The following is an 18,330-nucleotide window of genomic DNA, read 5'->3' as shown; positions in this document are numbered from 1 at the left end:
CTCCCACACTATTATCACCGTACGATGAATATAGCTTTCCACACCATTATAATGAATATATGTAGTCTCCCGCACTATTATCATCGTACACTGAATATAGCATTCCACACCATTATCACTGTACGGTGAAAATTGTCCACCAAGATATTACCGTACGGTGAAAATAGTCTCCCACACTATTAACACCGTACAGTGAATATAGCCTGCCACACCGTTATAGTGAATATAGTCTCCCACACTATTATCACCGTTCACTGAATATAGCCTTCCACACCATTATCACCATACGGTGAATAGTGTGACAGGCTATTTTCACCGTAATATGAAAATCGTCTCCCACACTATTTTATCACCGTACACTGAATATAGCCTTCCACACCATTATCACCGTACGGTGAAAATAGTGTGTCAGGCTATTTTCACCGTAAGATGAAAATCGTCTCCCACACTATTATCACTGTATGATGAATATAGCTTTCCACACCATTATAATGAATATATGTGACCCATCGTCTCAAAACGGTATTATGTCGGAACAAACCAGATGCTTAAAAACCGAATTAAATGTTAAACTGGTCAAAAATATAAACTGTTGGCATTATAACCCCAAAATATAGTATCCATTCTCCTCAATAAATCGTATAAACTCAACACAAGTCTGATATTTCTGGTCATAAATTCAATTTTCAACATCTTAACCAACCCGACTTATACCGTTTTGAGGCGAAGGGTCACATATGTAGTCTCTCGCACTATTATCACCGTACTGTGAAAAAAGTCTCCTGCACTATTATCACCGTACGGTGAAAAAGGTCCACCAAAATATTAGTACCATACGGTGATAAAAGTCTCCCACACTATTATCACCGTACGCTGAAAATCGTCCACCAAAATATTACGGGACGGTGAAAAGTCTACCACTACCACACTATTATCACCGTACGGTGAAAATCGTTCACAAAGATATTTATTATTCGTACGGTGAAATACCGGAAACATGGCTGACACCTGTTGACATTGAGCTTCGGCTCAGTGGATAGTCTTATGTTTCCATTTATTCACTGTGTGGAATCTTTAATTTTTACCTGATGTGGACTAATCTTAATATTGGAACTTTTAACTTAAGATCTATTAAAAGTAACATTCGAAAGGAACAACTGTGTCAAGATTTAGAAAGTTATAAAATCGATGTGTTGTTTTACAAGAGACGAAGATCCAAGATGGCGTCGACCAAACAATAAATGGTCACAGACTGCTGTGCTTTGCTTCCAGTTCACCTCACTATGGATGTGGATTTCTCATAAATAAAAACTGCAGGGATTTGACTAGTGACGAATGGAATGTTTCGGACAGAATATGTGTTCTTGAGCTTAAGTGTAAGATCAATTCAAGGAACCAGAATAACGATAATAAAGACGATCATGATAAGAAGACGTTCACTATCTCAATCGTAAATGTTTACGCACCAACAAGTCAACGCGCAAAACAATACCCAGAGGAAACTGATAAATTTTACAAAGACCTAGACGATACACTGAACAAAATAGGAAACAAATCAATATTAATAATTGCTGGAGATTTTAATGCCAAAGTAGGAAAACGTCTCGACAGTGACACACTATGTTTAGGATCATACTCAAAAGGAAAACGTAACGATAACGGAGAAAAATTAGTCCAGTTCTGTGAACAGAGAAAACTTTTCATAACAAACAGTGCTTTCAACCACCCATCAAGACACCAAACAACATGGGTAGGACAAAGGAAAGACCAAACCCAAGACAAAATGATAACAATACACAACCAAATAGACTATATCATATGTCGTGACCGCCATAAACACTACTCAACCAACTCGCGATCATACGGTGGTACACTGCTAACATCCGATCACAAACTTGTAAAAACGAATTTCAACATAAATGTGTACAGACAACGAAGACAGAAAGGTAAAACGGCAGTCAAAATAAACACGGCAAAAATAGTAAATGAGCGAGAATGTCGCATTCATTACCAATATGAACTTAACTCAAGTCTATTTAAAATAAAGCAAAACAGCAATCCAAACAATGAATGGAAAGAGACGCAAGCGGCAATGAAATATGCGGGGGAAGAAAGTGCAGGCTCTATTAATACAACTAAGAACAAACCAAATCGAACGCCTAACATCGCTATTAACGATCTATCGCGGCAACAAAAAGAACTTAGGATCAGGATACAAAACACGAAAGACTCGGAAGAAATAATAAACCTGAAAACGGAACGAAACAAAATACTGCATTCAATTCGATCACTTACAATAAAACACAGAAACGAGGAATTAGACAAAAAAGTGGAAGACATAGAAAAGTCCAAAAATAACGCATCGTCTATGTTCAAAGCGACGAAATCTCTGAACCGAAAACCATTCGAGAACCCAAAACTACAGGATAAATTTGGCAAACAGACAACAAATCCCAACGATATCCTTGACATTATAACTGACCACTTCCAGCAGAAATTTCACAAACAAGTCTCACAAATATCGCCCTTCTCAGGAAACCCTAGAGACCTAAACAACCGCATCACAACAACTGAAGTTAGAAATAGCATAAAGTGCCTAAACAATAACAGATCCCCAGGCGAAGATGAAATTCCCGCTGAATTGCTGAAATGCGGTACCCTCTCCCTGGATCTGAGCATTGCAAACATAATGAACAAAACATTCTCAACACACAAAGACTGGGACATAAACAGCGGTGTCCTAATTACAATACAAAAACCAGGAAAAACGAAAGGACCCGTAAACAACCTGCGCCCAATAACATTACTGAATACCATAAGAAAAACACTGTCAACTATTGTCCTCAACAGAATTAGACCGAAAATAGAAAAATATCTATCACATAGCCAAAGCGGGTTTCGCCAAGACCGAAGCACATCGGACGTTGTATGGACACATAAATGGTTGGCAGCAAAGGCACTCAAAGAAAACATATCCATAACAATAACAGGAATCGATATGTCCGCAGCCTTTGATACGATCGACAGAGGAAAACTTTTGGAGATATTAACAGAAATAGTAGACGAAGACGAGCTCCGAATAATCCGATTTCTCCTCAGCAACACAAAGATACAACCAAGGATATACGGGGCCACAAAACAGACGCAGTTCGAAAGTAACATCGGGACCCCCCAAGGAGATAGTCTGAGCCCGATTCTGTTCACAATATACTTAGAACACGCTCTGAAAGAAGTTCGAAAAGTCATTCCAAAACCAACGACTCATATTGAGAATGCAATCCCTAGAGAAATCGCCTATGCAGATGATGTCGATTTTATTGGATCAACACCAGCAAATATAGACATCATACAAAATACCCTCATGAAATATAACCTCCAAGTCAATGCCAATAAAACCAAATTTACAACAATATCGAGGAACAAAGAGGAATGGAAAAGAACAAAGAAAGTCGGCTCACTAATTGGAGACACCGAGGATGTACAAAGAAGAAAACAGCTATCAAACACCGCACTCAGTAAACTCACCAATGTATGGATTAGAGGTGACAAAATAAAGAGAAAAACCAAACTGAAACTGTACCATGCTCTTGTAAAACCGGTACTTCTGTATAACTGCGGCACTTGGGCGTTGACAAAATCCGAAGAAGAACATCTGGATGCCTTCCATCGCACACAGCTAAGAAGGGTACTGGACATCAAATACCCCAAAAAGATCTCAAATGAATCACTCTATAAGATCACAAAAGAAAGACCAATCTCCCTTGACATTTTACAACAACGATGGCAACTTTTCGGTCACATACTACGCAGGGACAAAAACATACCAGCAAACCAAGCCATGTCGGGATACTTCCAAAAACACGGGAACCTTTTCAGAGGAAGACCGATCACAACACTCCCTGTGATCCTAAACAAAAACCTCACAACACTTGGACAAAGCATTAGTCTCATAACGGCAGGGGACCTTGAAAATCTGAGAACCCTAGCAGAGGACCGGCAATATTGGAGACACCTCACACAGGAAATACTGGAAACAGCCAAGGCGACCCGATCTTTCGGTCGAGACGCGAAAGGCATCTAAGTCAAGTAAGTCAAGTACGGTGAAAAAAGTCTCCCACATTATTATCACCGTACAGTGAAAATCGTCCACCAAAATATTACGGGACGGTGAAAAAAGTCTCCCACACTATTATCACCGTACGGTGAAAATCGGCCACCAAGATATTACGGTGCGATGAACAAAGTCTCCCATTCTATTATCACCGTACACTGAAAATCGTCCACCATAATATTACGGGACGGTGAAAAAAGTCTCCCACACTATCATCATCAATCGTTCACCAAGATATTACCGTACGGTGAAAATAGCCTCCTACACACGGTCAGGCTATTATCACCGTACGGTGAAAATAGCATGACAGACTATTTTCACTAGGCAGTTTAGTGAGCAGCAGCAGTGGCAGTCAAATTTTGACCCAACTCGCCCATAGGAAAGTTGTGACTGGAAATTGCCGTTCGCGTTTTGGGGGAAAATCGCAGACATTTTGGTATCATTATTTTCGTCTTTCAATTTCCTTTTAAATGGTGCCAATTAAGGAAAAATCCATTAATAATTCCAAAAGTTATATGAAGTTAAAATTTGGCAATTTTCAAATGCATTTATTTTTTTATTTGGAGATAAAAAATATAAAGTGAGTAGATGTGACTCATATATAAGGGAACAACACAAAACAAACAACGTTTCGGCCCTTGGCCTTCGTCAGGAGACAGTAAACAAAAACACAAACAAATATGTAAATTTACAAAATATCACATTTTGTCAAATGTGGAAATAAAGTTAATGTAAGGAAAGGGCGTCGAGTGTTGATGCAAGAAGTGGCGCGAGATAAGGAGAGAGAGAGAGAGGGGGGGGGGGGAAGAGAGAGAAAGAATGAGGGAGGGAGAGAGAGAGGAGAGAGAGAGAGAGAAGAGAGAGAGAGAGAGAGAGAGAGGAGAGAGGAGAGAGGAGAGAGAGAATGGAGAGGATGTGTATGTGTATATGTTTGTGTATGTGTGTCCGTGTGCGTATGTCTGTGTATGTGTATATATAGTAAAAGTAACTGCAAAAAGGTCTTTATGGGGATGGGGATGAGAGAGCGATTGATTGGGTAGTTAGTATATTATGCCAAATATATATCAATGAACAAAATGAGAGGAGGAGAGATAGGTAGATAGAAGGAGATAGAAAGATGATGATAGAAGATAAGAAGATAGAGAAGAAAAGAGAGAGAGAGAGAGAGAGAGAGAGAGAGAGAGAGAGATGAGAGATAGATAGATGATAGATAGATAGATAGATAGATAGATAGGATAGATAGATAAGATAGATAGATAGATAGATAGATAGATAGAGAGAAAGGGAGAGAGGATGTAAGTTTCCGTGAGTGGTCGGTCTAAGATGGTAGAAGGAGTTAGTGTGTAGGTAGATATGTATTAAGGTAGAGATGATGGCGGAGGAAAAGGTAAGAAAGAATAGTTGTAATTTTAACGTAATTTGGAGAGACTTAATATCGGGGGGGGGGGGGGGGATTTTTTTTTTTTTTTTTTTTGGGGGGGGGGGGGGGGGGTCTTTTTATTAGAAGAAAATGAAAGAGGTGAGAAAGGGAAAAGAAGTAAATATGAAAATGAAACCTATCGAATGGATGATGATGGAATCGTTGATCCGCAGGATTGGAGAAAGAAATAAACACAAATAGAATGGGCTTATGCAACCCGAATGAAGAAATTAAAACTGGTAGAGTTGGAGATGGTCAAGTGGGGATGGGACGGTGAGAGGGAGAGGGCACTGAGTGCGAAGGACGAATGAGCAAGTAAAATGGGCGTCCAGGCGAGTCCTAGATTCTAGTGGTGGATGGAGAGATGGATAGAAGGATGGGGATGGGGGAATGGAGGAAGGAAGAGTGAATGAGTGAAAGGAGGGATATGAAGAGAGGAGGAGTAAGGTGGAGGATTTTAAGAGTGTATAGGAGAGGGTGACCCAGACTAGCAGTGGTTGACTATAGATTAAAATAAATACATAAATAAATAAATAGATAAATGAATAATGATCATACTGATGGTGATAATGAAAAACCGGTAATAATAAATTATATAGATTAAAAGGTCATTATTGCTGTGACCACCTTGAACAATACTCTTTTTTGATAATGATCCTAATATTAGTAATAATAATAATAATATAATAATAATAATAATAATAATAATATAATAATAATAATAATAATAATAATAATAATAATAATAATAATAATAATAATAATAATAATAATAATAATAATAATAATAATAATTTAATATATATATATATATATATATATATATATATATATATATATATATATATATATATATATATATATATATATATATATATATATATATATATGTATGATAATGACAATAATAATAAAAATAAAAATAATGATAATAATGATGATATTAATAATAATCATATAATCATGATAATAATGATAATGATAATAATATATAATAAATAAAAGAATAAATAAATGGGCAATAGATAAAGGAAATAAATAAATAAATACGAATAGATAAGAATAAGAGTAAATAAATGAAGAGGCAAGGATATGTGATTGAATAGTAAAAATTATAATCGCCATAAGACCCATCACCGCAAATGTTTCACAGTGCTACAATCGCATATTGGGTAAATATAAAAAAAGTAATCAATAAGAATAATAATGCAAAAGATATATGACCCTAGTACACTCAAAGAAGGAGCAAAAGTAAGAAAGTGAGACAAGAAAAACATCGCCGCCTCCGAATTTTGATATTAATCGTACAGTGAAATACAATGTCCAAAAGACTATCAAAGATTTAATAAACACTCGACTCCTACCACCCAAAGTGCATAATCTTGTCATCCCTACCAGCGATCTTGGTGCCCCCACTTTTTACTTGTTACCCAAAATACATAAAATGACAACCCCAACAGACATTCCTCCTGGTAGGCCCATTGTTTCTGCATGCTCATGTCCTACAGAAAGAATTTCTGATCTACTTGACTTGATATTCCAACCATTAGTGCAAAAACTTCCCACTTATGTCAAGGACACCAACCATGCCCTCAATATTTTTAAAGAGTATACCATTTCGGACTCCCAGCCCCGCCTCTTGTTCACTATGGACGTCTCATCCCTATATACTTCTATTCCCCACTCTGATGGCCTTAAAGCAGTCAAATTTTTCCTCGACAAAAATCCTCCTACAGATATTGAGGTTGACACAGTACTTAGGTTAACATCTCTTGTCCTGAACCTCAACAGTTTTGAATTTAATGGCAAGTTTTACCAACAAGTAAGCGGCGTGGCCATGGGCACAAAAATGGGACCTAGTTATGCTTGCCTATTCATGGGGTATTTGGAAAAACAAATTATGGATTCGTTCCCTGGTCCCAAACCTGAGGTGTTTTTGAGGTACATCGACGACATTGTTGGCATCACTGTGTTGTCAGAATCAGAACTAACCAACTTCTTTGATTTTTCCAACAACTTTCATCCCCAAATTAAATTCACCAGCACTGTGTCACCTTTTTAGACATTCATATATATGCAACCCCCTTTTGCCTCAGTACTTCTGTCCACTACAAGGACACTGACAGCCACTGTTACCTGCGCTATTCAAGTTCTCACCCCATACCCTGTAAAAACTCTATTCCTTTTTCGCAACTCCTCCGACTCAGACGCCTGTGCACCCAGGACTAAACATTCAAAGTAAAAGCGACAGAACTCATTGATTTTTTCAGAGCCCGGAACTACCCCGATCATATCCTTCGCACAGCGCTCAACAAAGTCAACACCATCTCCAGATCCCGGGCCCTTAATCCCACCACAAGAAATAACAAAGACAAAACCACAGATCGTCCCAAACTCATCCTTACCTACCATCCCCATAACCAACAACTAGCCAATAGCATAAAAGCCCAATTCAATATTCTACAACAGGACCCACTTACAAGACACGCTTTCCCTCACCCTCCCCTTATTGTCTATCGCCGAGATCGTAACATTAGAGACCGACTAATACACAGCCGCTTTAGACAGTCCCCCCCAACCTCCTTGGGCACGTCTCCCTGTAGTAGGAATTGCCTAACTTGCCCCTATATTACTAGAACAACAAATTTCCATTTCCACTTACGTGAATGGACCAGTCGCGGCTCCTTCACCTGCATCTCTAGGAACATCATCTATGCCATACACTGTAGGAACTGTAATATGTTCTATATTGGCCAAACGGGTAGACGCTTGGCTGATAGATTTAGGGAACATCTGAGAGATACATCTCAACAGAAACACGTACCTGTTTCTGACCATTTCAACTCTACTGGGCACAGTCAATCTGACATGTCAGTCTTTGCACTCCGACACTGCTCAGATACTCATACTCGCAATATTATGGAGAGGAAACTCATCGTTGACTTGGGCACTCTAAAACCACGGGGGATCAACATTAGCCTCCACATTTAGGATCTAACTCTGGACCCCTTCCCCATCCTCCCCGCCGATACCCTTTATCAGTACCCCCACCCACCTTCCATTGAACCACTCACCTCCATCTATCTACCTCTCTCTCTCTCTCTATCTATCTTTCTATCTATCTATCCATGCATCTATCCACATATCTATCGATCTATCTATCTATCTACCTATCTATCTATCTGTCTACCTATCTATCTATCTATTTAGCTATATAACTATCTATCCATCCATCTATCCAAATACCATTATTACTATCTATCTATCCACATAGCTATCTGCCTATTCATTTCTCTCCCTCTAATTCAATCTCTCTCTCTCTCTCTCTCTCCCCCCCCCCCTCTCTCTCTCTCTGCTTCTTTGTGTGTGTGTATTTGCGTGTGTGTGTGTGTGTGTCTGTGTGTGTGTATTTGCGTGTGCATATGCGTATGCCCTCCCTATCCCTCTCCTACTCCCCACTTTTCCTGTCAGTTTCTTCCGGTTTCAAGGTCCTCCAAACATGAACGGACACATGCTCACGACTCTTGACCCATATTTCAATATCCCAGCATCCATAAACATCTTTCCTCAATCAAATTATGAAGTTGACTTATGACCCTATGATGCCAACATCTCATCTACTTCCGCCCTCGATCCGCCCATCCCCGGTCTTATACAACCAAGCAATTCACATAGAGTGTTTGGTACAAATACTGCCCTTATTCACCTCTGCCACTTCCTCTGCTCCTTTCCATCTGGACTCGGGTGCAGTCCAGTGCGGCATTCCACCATAATTTATCATAATATACAAACAATCTAGCCCCACACTATATCTAATTTATCTCACTCTCTCCCTCTCTCTCAAACTCCACAACCCGACGCCCCCTCCCCCCCTTTAAAAAAAAAAAAAAATCTCTCTCTCTCTCCCAATGCCTCGCCTTCCTGCTACTGCCTCCTTCACTTGAATAATTCTTACAGCTCAGTGGTCACTCATAAACGTAACATATTGAAAAATCATTCCAGTTTCTATTTAGTTTCGTTACAAGTATTATTATTAGTATTATTATTATGATTATTATTATTATTATCATTATTATTATTATTTTTGTTATTGTCATTATTATTATTATTATTATTATTATTGTTATGATTATTATTAGCATTATTATCGTTATTATTATCAATACTATTTTATATATATATATGCATTATTATTCTCATTATATTATTATTATTATTATTATTATTATTATTATTATTATCATTATTATTATTATTATGATCGTTATCATTATTATTATCATATTCATCATTATTATTATTGCTATTATTATTTCTATTACTATTATTAGTTTTATTATTATTCTATTATTATTCCTATTATTATTTCTATTACTATTATTAGTTTTATTATTATTCTATTATTATTATTATTATTATTATTATTATTATTGTTATTATTATTATTATTATTACTAATATTAGGATCATTATCAATAAAGAGTATTGTTCAAGGTGGTCACAGCAATAATGACCTTTTAATCTATATAATTTATTATTACCGGTTTTTCATTATCACCATCAGTACTATCATTATTCATTTATCTATTTATTTATTTATGTATTTATTTTAATCTATAGTCAACCACTGCTAGTCTGAGTCACCCTCTCCTATACACTCTTAAAATCCTCCACCTTACTCCTCCTCTCTTCATATCCCTCCTTTCACTCATTCACTCTTCCTTCCTCCATTCCCCCATCCCCATCCTTCTATCCATCTCTCCATCCACCACTAGAATCTAGGACTCGCCTGGACGCCCATTTTACTTGCTCACTCGTCCTTCGCACTCAGTGCCCTCTCCCTCTCACCGTCCCATCCCCACTTGACCATCTCCAACTCTACCAGTTTTAATTTCTTCATTCGGGTTGCATAAGCCCATTCTATTTGTGTTTATTTCTTTCTCCAATCCTGCGGATCAACGATTCCATCATCATCCATTCAATAAGTTTCATTTTCAAATTTACTTCTTTTCCCTTTCTCACCTCTTTCATTTTCTTCTAATAAAAAGACCCCCCCCCCTCCCCCCCCCCAAAAAAAAAAATAAATAAAAAATTTTTTTTTTTTTTCCCCCCGATATTAAGTCTCTCCAAATTACGTTAAAATTACAACTATTCTTTCTTACCTTTTCCTCCGCCTTCATTTCTACCTTAATACATATCTACCTACACACTAACTCCTTCTACCAGTCTTAGATCGACCACTCACGGAAACTTACATCCTCTCTCCCTTTCTCTCTATCTATCCATATCTCTCTCTCTCTATCTCCTTCTATCTACCTATCTCTCCTCCTCTCATTTTGTTCATTGATATATATTTGGCATAATATACTAACTACCCAATCAATCGCTCTCTCACCCCCATCCCCATTTTAAAGACCTTTTTGCAGTTACTTTTACTATATATACACATACACAGACATACGCACACGGACACACATACACAAACATATACACATACACATCCTCTCCATTCTCTCTCTCTCATTCTTTCTCTCTCTTCCCCCCCCCCCTTTCTCTCCTTATCTCGCGCCACTTCTTGCATCAACACTCGACGCCCTTTCCTCACATTAACTTTATTTCCACATTTGACAAAATGTGATATTTTGTAAATTTACATATTTGTTTGTGTTTTTTGTTTACTGTCTCCTGACGAAGGCCAAGGGCCGAAACGTTGTTTGTTTTGTGTTGTTCCCTTATATATGAGTCACATCTACTCACTTTATATTTTTTATCTCCATTTTATTGGCTCATTTAGGCATCGCTAGCTTTTATTTTTTTATTTACCGCGTGTGTTTTTAAAATTTAAACGCTTGTTATTAGAATAACATCTAAACTTTATTCATGCCAAATTTCAGGGCTCTATATCGATGGGCAGACACCTTTTAACTCTGCGCCGAAATGCCTTGTTTACATTATCTTCTCATCATGGCTGCCGGGCGATATCGATATTCATATCGATATTTTAAATTTAGCTATTTATTATTTTTAATTTAGTCCATAATATTTTCAGTACTATTATTTACTATATTTTTATTTTGAATACATACTTTCCAACTTTATTTATAGGCATTTTATAGTTTTTGTTTTAAAAGTTTGTATATTTCTTCTCTTTGTGAAATCCGATATTAAAAATATCGATATTTTAAAAATACCAATTGCATTAATTTAATTTAATTTTACTTTGCCATCAAGACATCAAGTTTCTTTCCCATATGTTTAGATATGTTTATCATTTGTATCCATATTCTAAAGGCCTTAGCCTTAATCATTATTATGGTAAGAAGTTCTATTAGTTTTGACACCCCTATACATTGAGAGAGAAGGGGGGGGGGGATAAAATTATATTAATTGTCAGTTCAAATGATGTAATAGCAATAAACCCAAAGTGTTTAGCAGAATTTTTTAAAGTATTAAAAGCCAGAACTTTCCTTCTAATTATAATAGGGAATCTGTTTCAATTTATTTGAACTTTTTCAATCTACCATTTTATTTATATGCAATTAAATTGCCATAGTCATAGGTAAAAAAAAAACTCATTATGTCATTACACAACATGTTTATATCTTTTCATTTAAATACTCTCAAACCCTTTTTTATTCTCTATGTATTAATTAAAAGAGGGTAATTATTTGCAATTGTTTCAGTGAGATATTGGAGATAAATCCAGAAGTGATATAGCAAATTGTTTCTCACGTCTAGCCGAGTTTTTAATTGTGTAACATTTGCGTCATAGTATGTAGGTGTTAATTTGAAATGTTTATCTTCCTCTTTATTAATGTAAATGCATTGTCTTCGATAAGACGAACATTTTGGTATACAATATATGATAAGAACTCCATATTGACTGTTTTAACCATTTTTTATTAACATCACGCGATTTCGGTCACAACTTTGCAATGGTAATTTTGGGGTAAAAATCGGTCTGGAATTTCAGACTTTGAACTGCCGTAACTACATTTCTAATCAAGATAGAAACAAAATTCAAACTGTTTTGTAATCTGTATTGCCGGCTCTTTCATATGACATTGGTTTCAAGTGTGTGAGGTACATTTAGAATTTCTATTTAACTCCCTATTTTCACCGTACGGTGAAAATAGCGGCTTCCTCTTATCAAAATGAAAGCATTTTCCGGGATCTTACGTTTTATATATACAAAAAGGTGAGGAAAGTTAACACCTACTGTTTAATTTGTTTGACTTTGACAGTCCAAATAGCAATATAAAAAAATCCCTTTCGGCGTTGTTTATCTTGTGTCAGTGTGTTTACATCATGTCCATGTTGTTGGTTGTTACTCATTTGACATTTGTTTTGGAGAGACTAGTTACTTCCCCTCATGAATCCTCGTGAAAAATGTTTTCGCAATATTCTTTCGAGGTAAAGGATAAGGAACTGTGTATTCAGTCCACCGGAAATAAAAATATTTTAAAAGGACCAATTATCGTCTATAGATAGTATGCAGATGACGTCACTCAGGCCTTTGTTATGGTTTTTGCCATCCGCGTTTGTGAGTTATTCTCACTAAACTGTATTAACCAGACTATAAAAGTTCATGGTTACACAGAGTTTGTGTGTTGGTCCGTTATACTTCCGGATGGCAATGTTGTGAACTCCTTGGCCAAGCGCATTCTATCTATACTTACCTTAATCGATAGTGACGACTTCGATACCGAGCCTATTATCGGCATCATCAGAAATGGGCAGGCATAAAATTTATAGCAATTCAACGGCTTAATAATATCATTTACAGTGTTTTACTTACTGTCGGAAAATCTTGATTGAGAGTTGTTCGAAACCGGGTGCCTGAAATAGATCTCAATTCTCGAAACCGATTTATCAAACATTGACGAGATTCTTACCGTGGCTGTGAAATAGCCATTGGCCTGGCCAATTTGGTCAAAATTGGCCACACCGAGAATAATGTTTCTACAATTAATTTAAAATTAACATTTATATCTATTTTTAATTTTTCCTTGTCCTTTAGAATTTTTTGTGATTATCAAAACCGATGAATTTTCCAAGGAGATCAGAGTTTTAGTATTGCTTGCCCAAGTGAGGTTCTATTTTGTCACTTTTCACATCGATCACTGGCCTCGAGTACGGCTGTGCTTCGACGAGGCCTCCCCCCCCCCCCCCCCCCCCCCCCCCTTTCCACCCCGGGCAGTCTTAACTTTGTCTTCTTCCACAGACTTGCCAAATTGAAAACTTCAAATTAAGTAAGTTTAATTGTGTATAAACAACCACAATATTATTATTATTATTATTATTATTATATTATTATTTATTATTATTATTATTATTATTATTATTATTATTATTTTATTATTATTATATATAGTAGTAGTCGTAGTCGTAGTAGTGGTAGTAGTAGTAGTAGTAGTAGTAGTAGTTAGTAGTAGTAGTAGTAGTAGTATAGTAGTAGTAGTAGTGTTGTTGTTGTTGTTTTTCTTCTTTCTTCTTCTTCTTCTTCTTCTTCTTTCTTCTTCTTCTTCTTCTTCTTCTTCTTCTTCTTCTTCTTCTTCTTCTTCTTCTTCTTCTTATCATTATTATTATTATTATTATTATTATTATTATTATTATTATTATTATTATTATTATTATTATTATTATTATAGTAGTAGTCGTAGTCGTAGTAGTAGTAGTAGTAGTAGTAGTAGTAGTAGTAGTAGTTGTTGTTGTTGTTGTTTTTTCTTTCTTCTTCTTCTTCTTTCTTTCTTCTTCTTCTTCTTCTTATTATTATTATTATTATTATATATCATCATCATCATCATCATCATCATCATCATCATCATCATCATCATCATCATCATCATCATCATCATCATTTAAGTATTAATAAGAATTACAATTTCGTAATCCTTTCTTTTAAAAAATTAGCATTGTGGAGAACATTGTGCTTATTTGAGTCAATAAAAAAATTGATAAGGTGCACAACTCTACTGAAAGATTTGAAAATTAGAAATGTATTTTTTACAGATAGATAAACAGATAACTTGATTTCCTTTTATAATTTAAAGTCAGTTTGAATGTTCGCTGAGTCACAAGATATCATAAAATACGTACCGACGACACTAAACAGTCCCAAAATCAACCAATTTCGTCACTGTAAAAAGTTGTCAGTTTGCGTCATCTATTTATGACATCAAGTATTATTATTACTTCCGTTGTGTTGTTGATTTAGCGGTGATCAGTTTTGTTCTAATTGCGTGTATGTTTGTGTGTGTATGTGTGTATGTTTGTGTGTGTGTTGTGTGTGGTGTATACTTGTGTGTGTGTGTGTGTGTGTGTGTTGGCATTTTTCAGCAAACCGTGGCATTCATAGTGATATTATTCACTTGATCACATGAAGGTATTTCAGTCGCCATTTTGATTCTTTTTTTTTTTACTATTAGGGTTAGCTCGAGAGGTTAGTCATAAGTGTTATTAAAGGTGCTAGGGTGGTTTTTTTTTTCATAAGTTAAGTAAAGGGGAGACATTCCGAAAGCTCCTACATCCCCAGTATTCTTTAAATTTGTATTTTCACTGTTGATATTTTGTCAGGCATTTTAAAAACTCTAGAACAAACCTTGATAGATTTGTGAAAGTTTAAAATTTCCTAATTTGACCATTGTTTTGATTTTCGGCCGCCATTGTGATTTGTTAAGTATTGAAAGGTGGTGCAAAGCAGTCCGAGAGTTGTTTTTTTCTATTAGGGTTAGCTCGAGAGGTTAGTCATAAGTGTTATTAAAGGTGCTAGGGTGTTTGTTTTTCCATAAGTTAAGTAAAGGGGAGACATTCCGAAAGCTCCTACATCCCCAGTATTCTTTAAATTTGTATTTTCACCTTTGATCTTTTGTCAGGCGTTTATTTATTCAATTTGTCATCATTTTTTCTATAAGGGTTAGCTCGAGATCGGAGGATCTTTTTTTCATATAAGGGTTAGTCATAAGTCTTATTAAAGTACTAGGGTGTTTGTTTTTCCTATTGGGGTTAATTAAAGGTACTAGGTTGAATTTTTTCTTTGGGTTAGTTGAGGGAATATATTATTAAAGTTGTTTCCCTTTGTAGGGGCTTTCGGAAGGCCTCCCAAGTAAAGCGTGGTAAAGACTTGGGACGTATTGATATAGATATCTACTGACTGATAAACCAAAATCATGCCGAATAAAGCATGGCAGCGACGACAAGCACGTATATTAAAATATGCATCTAATCGTAATCAAGCTAATCAAGAAAATGATTCAGGCCGATGTGTACGCCAAGCTGAAGAACCACACAGCATTGACGTAGAAGTAGTTCACATTCCAGGTCAAGAGGAAGAAACTCATGTCTTATCTCCACTTCAAACTCGAACCAGAACTAGATCTACTAATACTACTACGACTACTACTTCCGCTATTTCTACTACTAATACTAATAATACAGAAACTGCTCCTCAACAAAATGTAGCTCAAACAGTGGAAATTACATCAGCTGCAGATCAAGAACAGGATACAACTACAATACCTCTTATTTCACCACACAACACAGGACGCATGAACAAAGTTTGTCGTTTTTGTTCAGCAAAACTATGGCACGGTGAATCAACCTCGCTATGCTGTGCCAACGGGGAAGTATCACTGGCACCCTTACAACCCCTTCCGGATAATATAAAGAGTCTTTACACGGGTAACGACACAAATTCTAGGCAGTTTCGAGAACACATCCGTGCTTACAATTCTATGTTTGCATTCGCCTCCTTGGATGTACACGAAGATTTCTTGCCTCCTGGGATATATTGTTTCCGAGTTAGTGGTACCGTCTACCATAGAATAGGTCATATTCAACCCAACAGTGATAATGATAGACCAAAATTTGCCCAACTTTACATTTATAACACTGAACACGAAATTCAAAATAGGCTTTTTTGGCATAGAAGTCGTAATACTGATATTTTGACAACTATAGCTACCATCATGGCTACTGTTAGTCTCTTTGTTGAATTATATAAGCATGCCGCTGCAGCTATTGAAGATGCTGGAGATCAAGGGAAGGATATTAGAATGGTGCTGCGAGCAGATTCATCAAAAGATCCCCGTAGATATAATTTACCGACTGCTTCAGAAGTTGCTGTTTTACTCCCAAATATAACCCTATCAACTGTTGTAACCGGAGGGATATTGTATTATACCGCAAATCAGATGACCATCCAAACCAACAGTCAATTATGCGTATCAGTGAAACACATCCTCACTTTGATCCGTTGCATTATGTGCTCTTCTTTCCAAAAGGAGAAGAAGGTTGGGTGCCCAACATTAAATTCAACAGAAAGCGAACCGGTCAGGTCAGTCCATCATTATTTTATGCTTATCGACTTATGGAGAGAGATAGTTTTAATGTAATCTTGTACGGAGGTCGTCTCCTGCAACAATATTGTGTTGATCAGTATGCTAAAGTTGAAGAGCAACGCCTGCAATACATTCGATTTAATCAACAGTCATTACGAGCAGAATTGTATCAAGGACTGGTGGATGCAGTGTATCGAGGTGACGCACATGGAGCTACAGTAGGGACCAAAATTGTTTTACCATCTTCATTCACAGGGGGTCCAAGAAACATGCTCCAATTATACCAAGATGCAATGTCAATTGTTCGCAGATATGGTAAACCAGACTTATTCCTTACTGTGACCTGTAATCCATGTTGGCCAGAGATAACAAATGAACTGCATTCACAACAAACAGCTGCAGACCGACCAGATTTAGTCGCAAGGGTCTTTAAAATGAAATTAGGGGCATTGATGGAAGAGATAATTAAAAAGAACTTTTGGCAAAGTCTTAGCATATGGGAAGGTCATTGAATTTCAAAAGAGAGGCCTGCCACATTCTCACATCCTGATTATCCTTGATCGCAGTGCCAAACCCATAACTACTCAAGATATTGATAGGTTGGTGTGTGCAGAAATTCCACAAAACAAAACATTACAAAATTTAGTTTCAAAACACATGATGCATGGTCCCTGTGGCCTGGCCAATCCCAACAGTCCATGCATGAAAGATGGCAAGTGTTCAAAGAGATTTCCAAAATCATTCAGTGAGACTCCACTTATCCCCTGTATCAGAGACGTAATGATGGAAAATCAATCTTCAAAAGAGGAATTGCCCTTGAAAATAGATGGGTTGTCCCATATAACCCGTATCTCCTCAGCAGATATATGGCACATATCAATCTTGAGGTGTGCAACAGCATAAAAGCGGTGAAATACATGTATGAGTATGTGTACAAAGGACATGATAGAGTCATGGTAGAATTCCAAGGGGAACAAGATGATGAAATTAGGAGATTTGTTGATGCACGTTATGTTTCAGCAAGTGAATCTTGCTGGAGATTATTCCAATTTGACATGCAACACCGATACCCGGCAGTCCAACGTTTAGCTTTGCACTTGGAAAACCAGCAGTCTGTAACTTACAGAGAAGGGCATGCGGAAAAAAGCTGTAAGGAGACTGAAAGACACCACACTAGCAGCATGGTTTAAGGAGAATGCAATAAACCGTGAGACTAATACTCTACTGTATACTGATATGCCGGAACATTACACGTGGGATAGTAGAACGTGCATTTGGAAGAAGAGACAGAGAAACCGCCTGGCAATCGGTAAAATGTACAGCGCCCATCCAGCAGAAGGGGGGCGCTTCTTTCTTAGATTATTGCTGCAGCATGTAAGGGGAGCAAAATCATTTGAAGACCTAAAGAGATCAGAAGTAGGAACATCACACCATACTTTTCGACAGGCCGCGTCTGCTAT

At 36.9% G+C, this 18,330-nt stretch overlaps 3 protein-coding genes across 4 annotated transcripts in view; 2 read left to right on the top strand and 1 right to left on the bottom strand.

The window, feature by feature from the left end:
- Positions 1 to 12,911, bottom strand: part of LOC144972646 (tRNA-dihydrouridine(16/17) synthase [NAD(P)(+)]-like) — a 79,761-nt gene extending 66,850 nt beyond the window's left edge. The window contains exon 1 of one of the 2 annotated variants that reach the window (XM_078914123.1): positions 12,751 to 12,911. The gene's annotated coding sequence lies outside the window, so the exon portion shown is untranslated. The remainder of the gene's footprint in view (positions 1 to 12,750) is intronic. The other variant, XM_078914124.1, reaches the window with a different exon arrangement.
- Positions 6,976 to 7,593, top strand: LOC144973903 (uncharacterized). Its single transcript, XM_078916789.1, has one exon. The coding sequence runs from the start codon at positions 6,976 to 6,978 to the stop codon at positions 7,591 to 7,593; it is 618 nt and encodes a 205-aa protein (XP_078772915.1).
- Positions 12,912 to 15,746: 2,835 nt separating the features above from the next.
- Positions 15,747 to 17,382, top strand: LOC144973902 (uncharacterized). The gene is made up of 3 exons (XM_078916788.1): positions 15,747 to 15,829; positions 16,231 to 16,619; positions 16,814 to 17,382. The coding sequence occupies exons 1-3, from the start codon at positions 15,747 to 15,749 to the stop codon at positions 17,380 to 17,382; spliced, it is 1,041 nt and encodes a 346-aa protein (XP_078772914.1).
- The last annotated feature ends 948 nt before the right edge of the window (positions 17,383 to 18,330 follow it).

The sequence above is a fragment of the Berghia stephanieae genome, chromosome 5, assembly GCF_034508935.2.
Source record: "Berghia stephanieae isolate SIO BIC M18660-M18661 chromosome 5, UCSD_Bste_1.3, whole genome shotgun sequence".
Taxonomy (NCBI): Eukaryota; Metazoa; Mollusca; class Gastropoda; order Nudibranchia; family Aeolidiidae; genus Berghia; species Berghia stephanieae.
The sequence above is the reverse complement of the archived record's forward strand: the minus strand, read 5'-3'. Positions and strand labels throughout refer to the sequence as shown.

What these genes read in the sequence shown, in the direction of transcription:
- LOC144973902 (XM_078916788.1), top strand. Translation starts at nt 15,747, where the DNA reads ATGCATCTAATCGTAATCAAGCTAATCAAGAAAATGATTCAGGCCGAT. An exon ending in AAGAACCACACAGCATTGAC is followed by an intron (nt 15,830 to 16,230) that starts GTAGAAGTAGTT and finishes CACAAATTCTAG; the next exon opens with GCAGTTTCGAGAACACATCC. An exon ending in AGATTCATCAAAAGATCCCC is followed by an intron (nt 16,620 to 16,813) that starts GTAGATATAATT and finishes TCTTTCCAAAAG; the next exon opens with GAGAAGAAGGTTGGGTGCCC.
- LOC144973903 (XM_078916789.1), top strand. Translation starts at nt 6,976, where the DNA reads ATGACAACCCCAACAGACATTCCTCCTGGTAGGCCCATTGTTTCTGCA.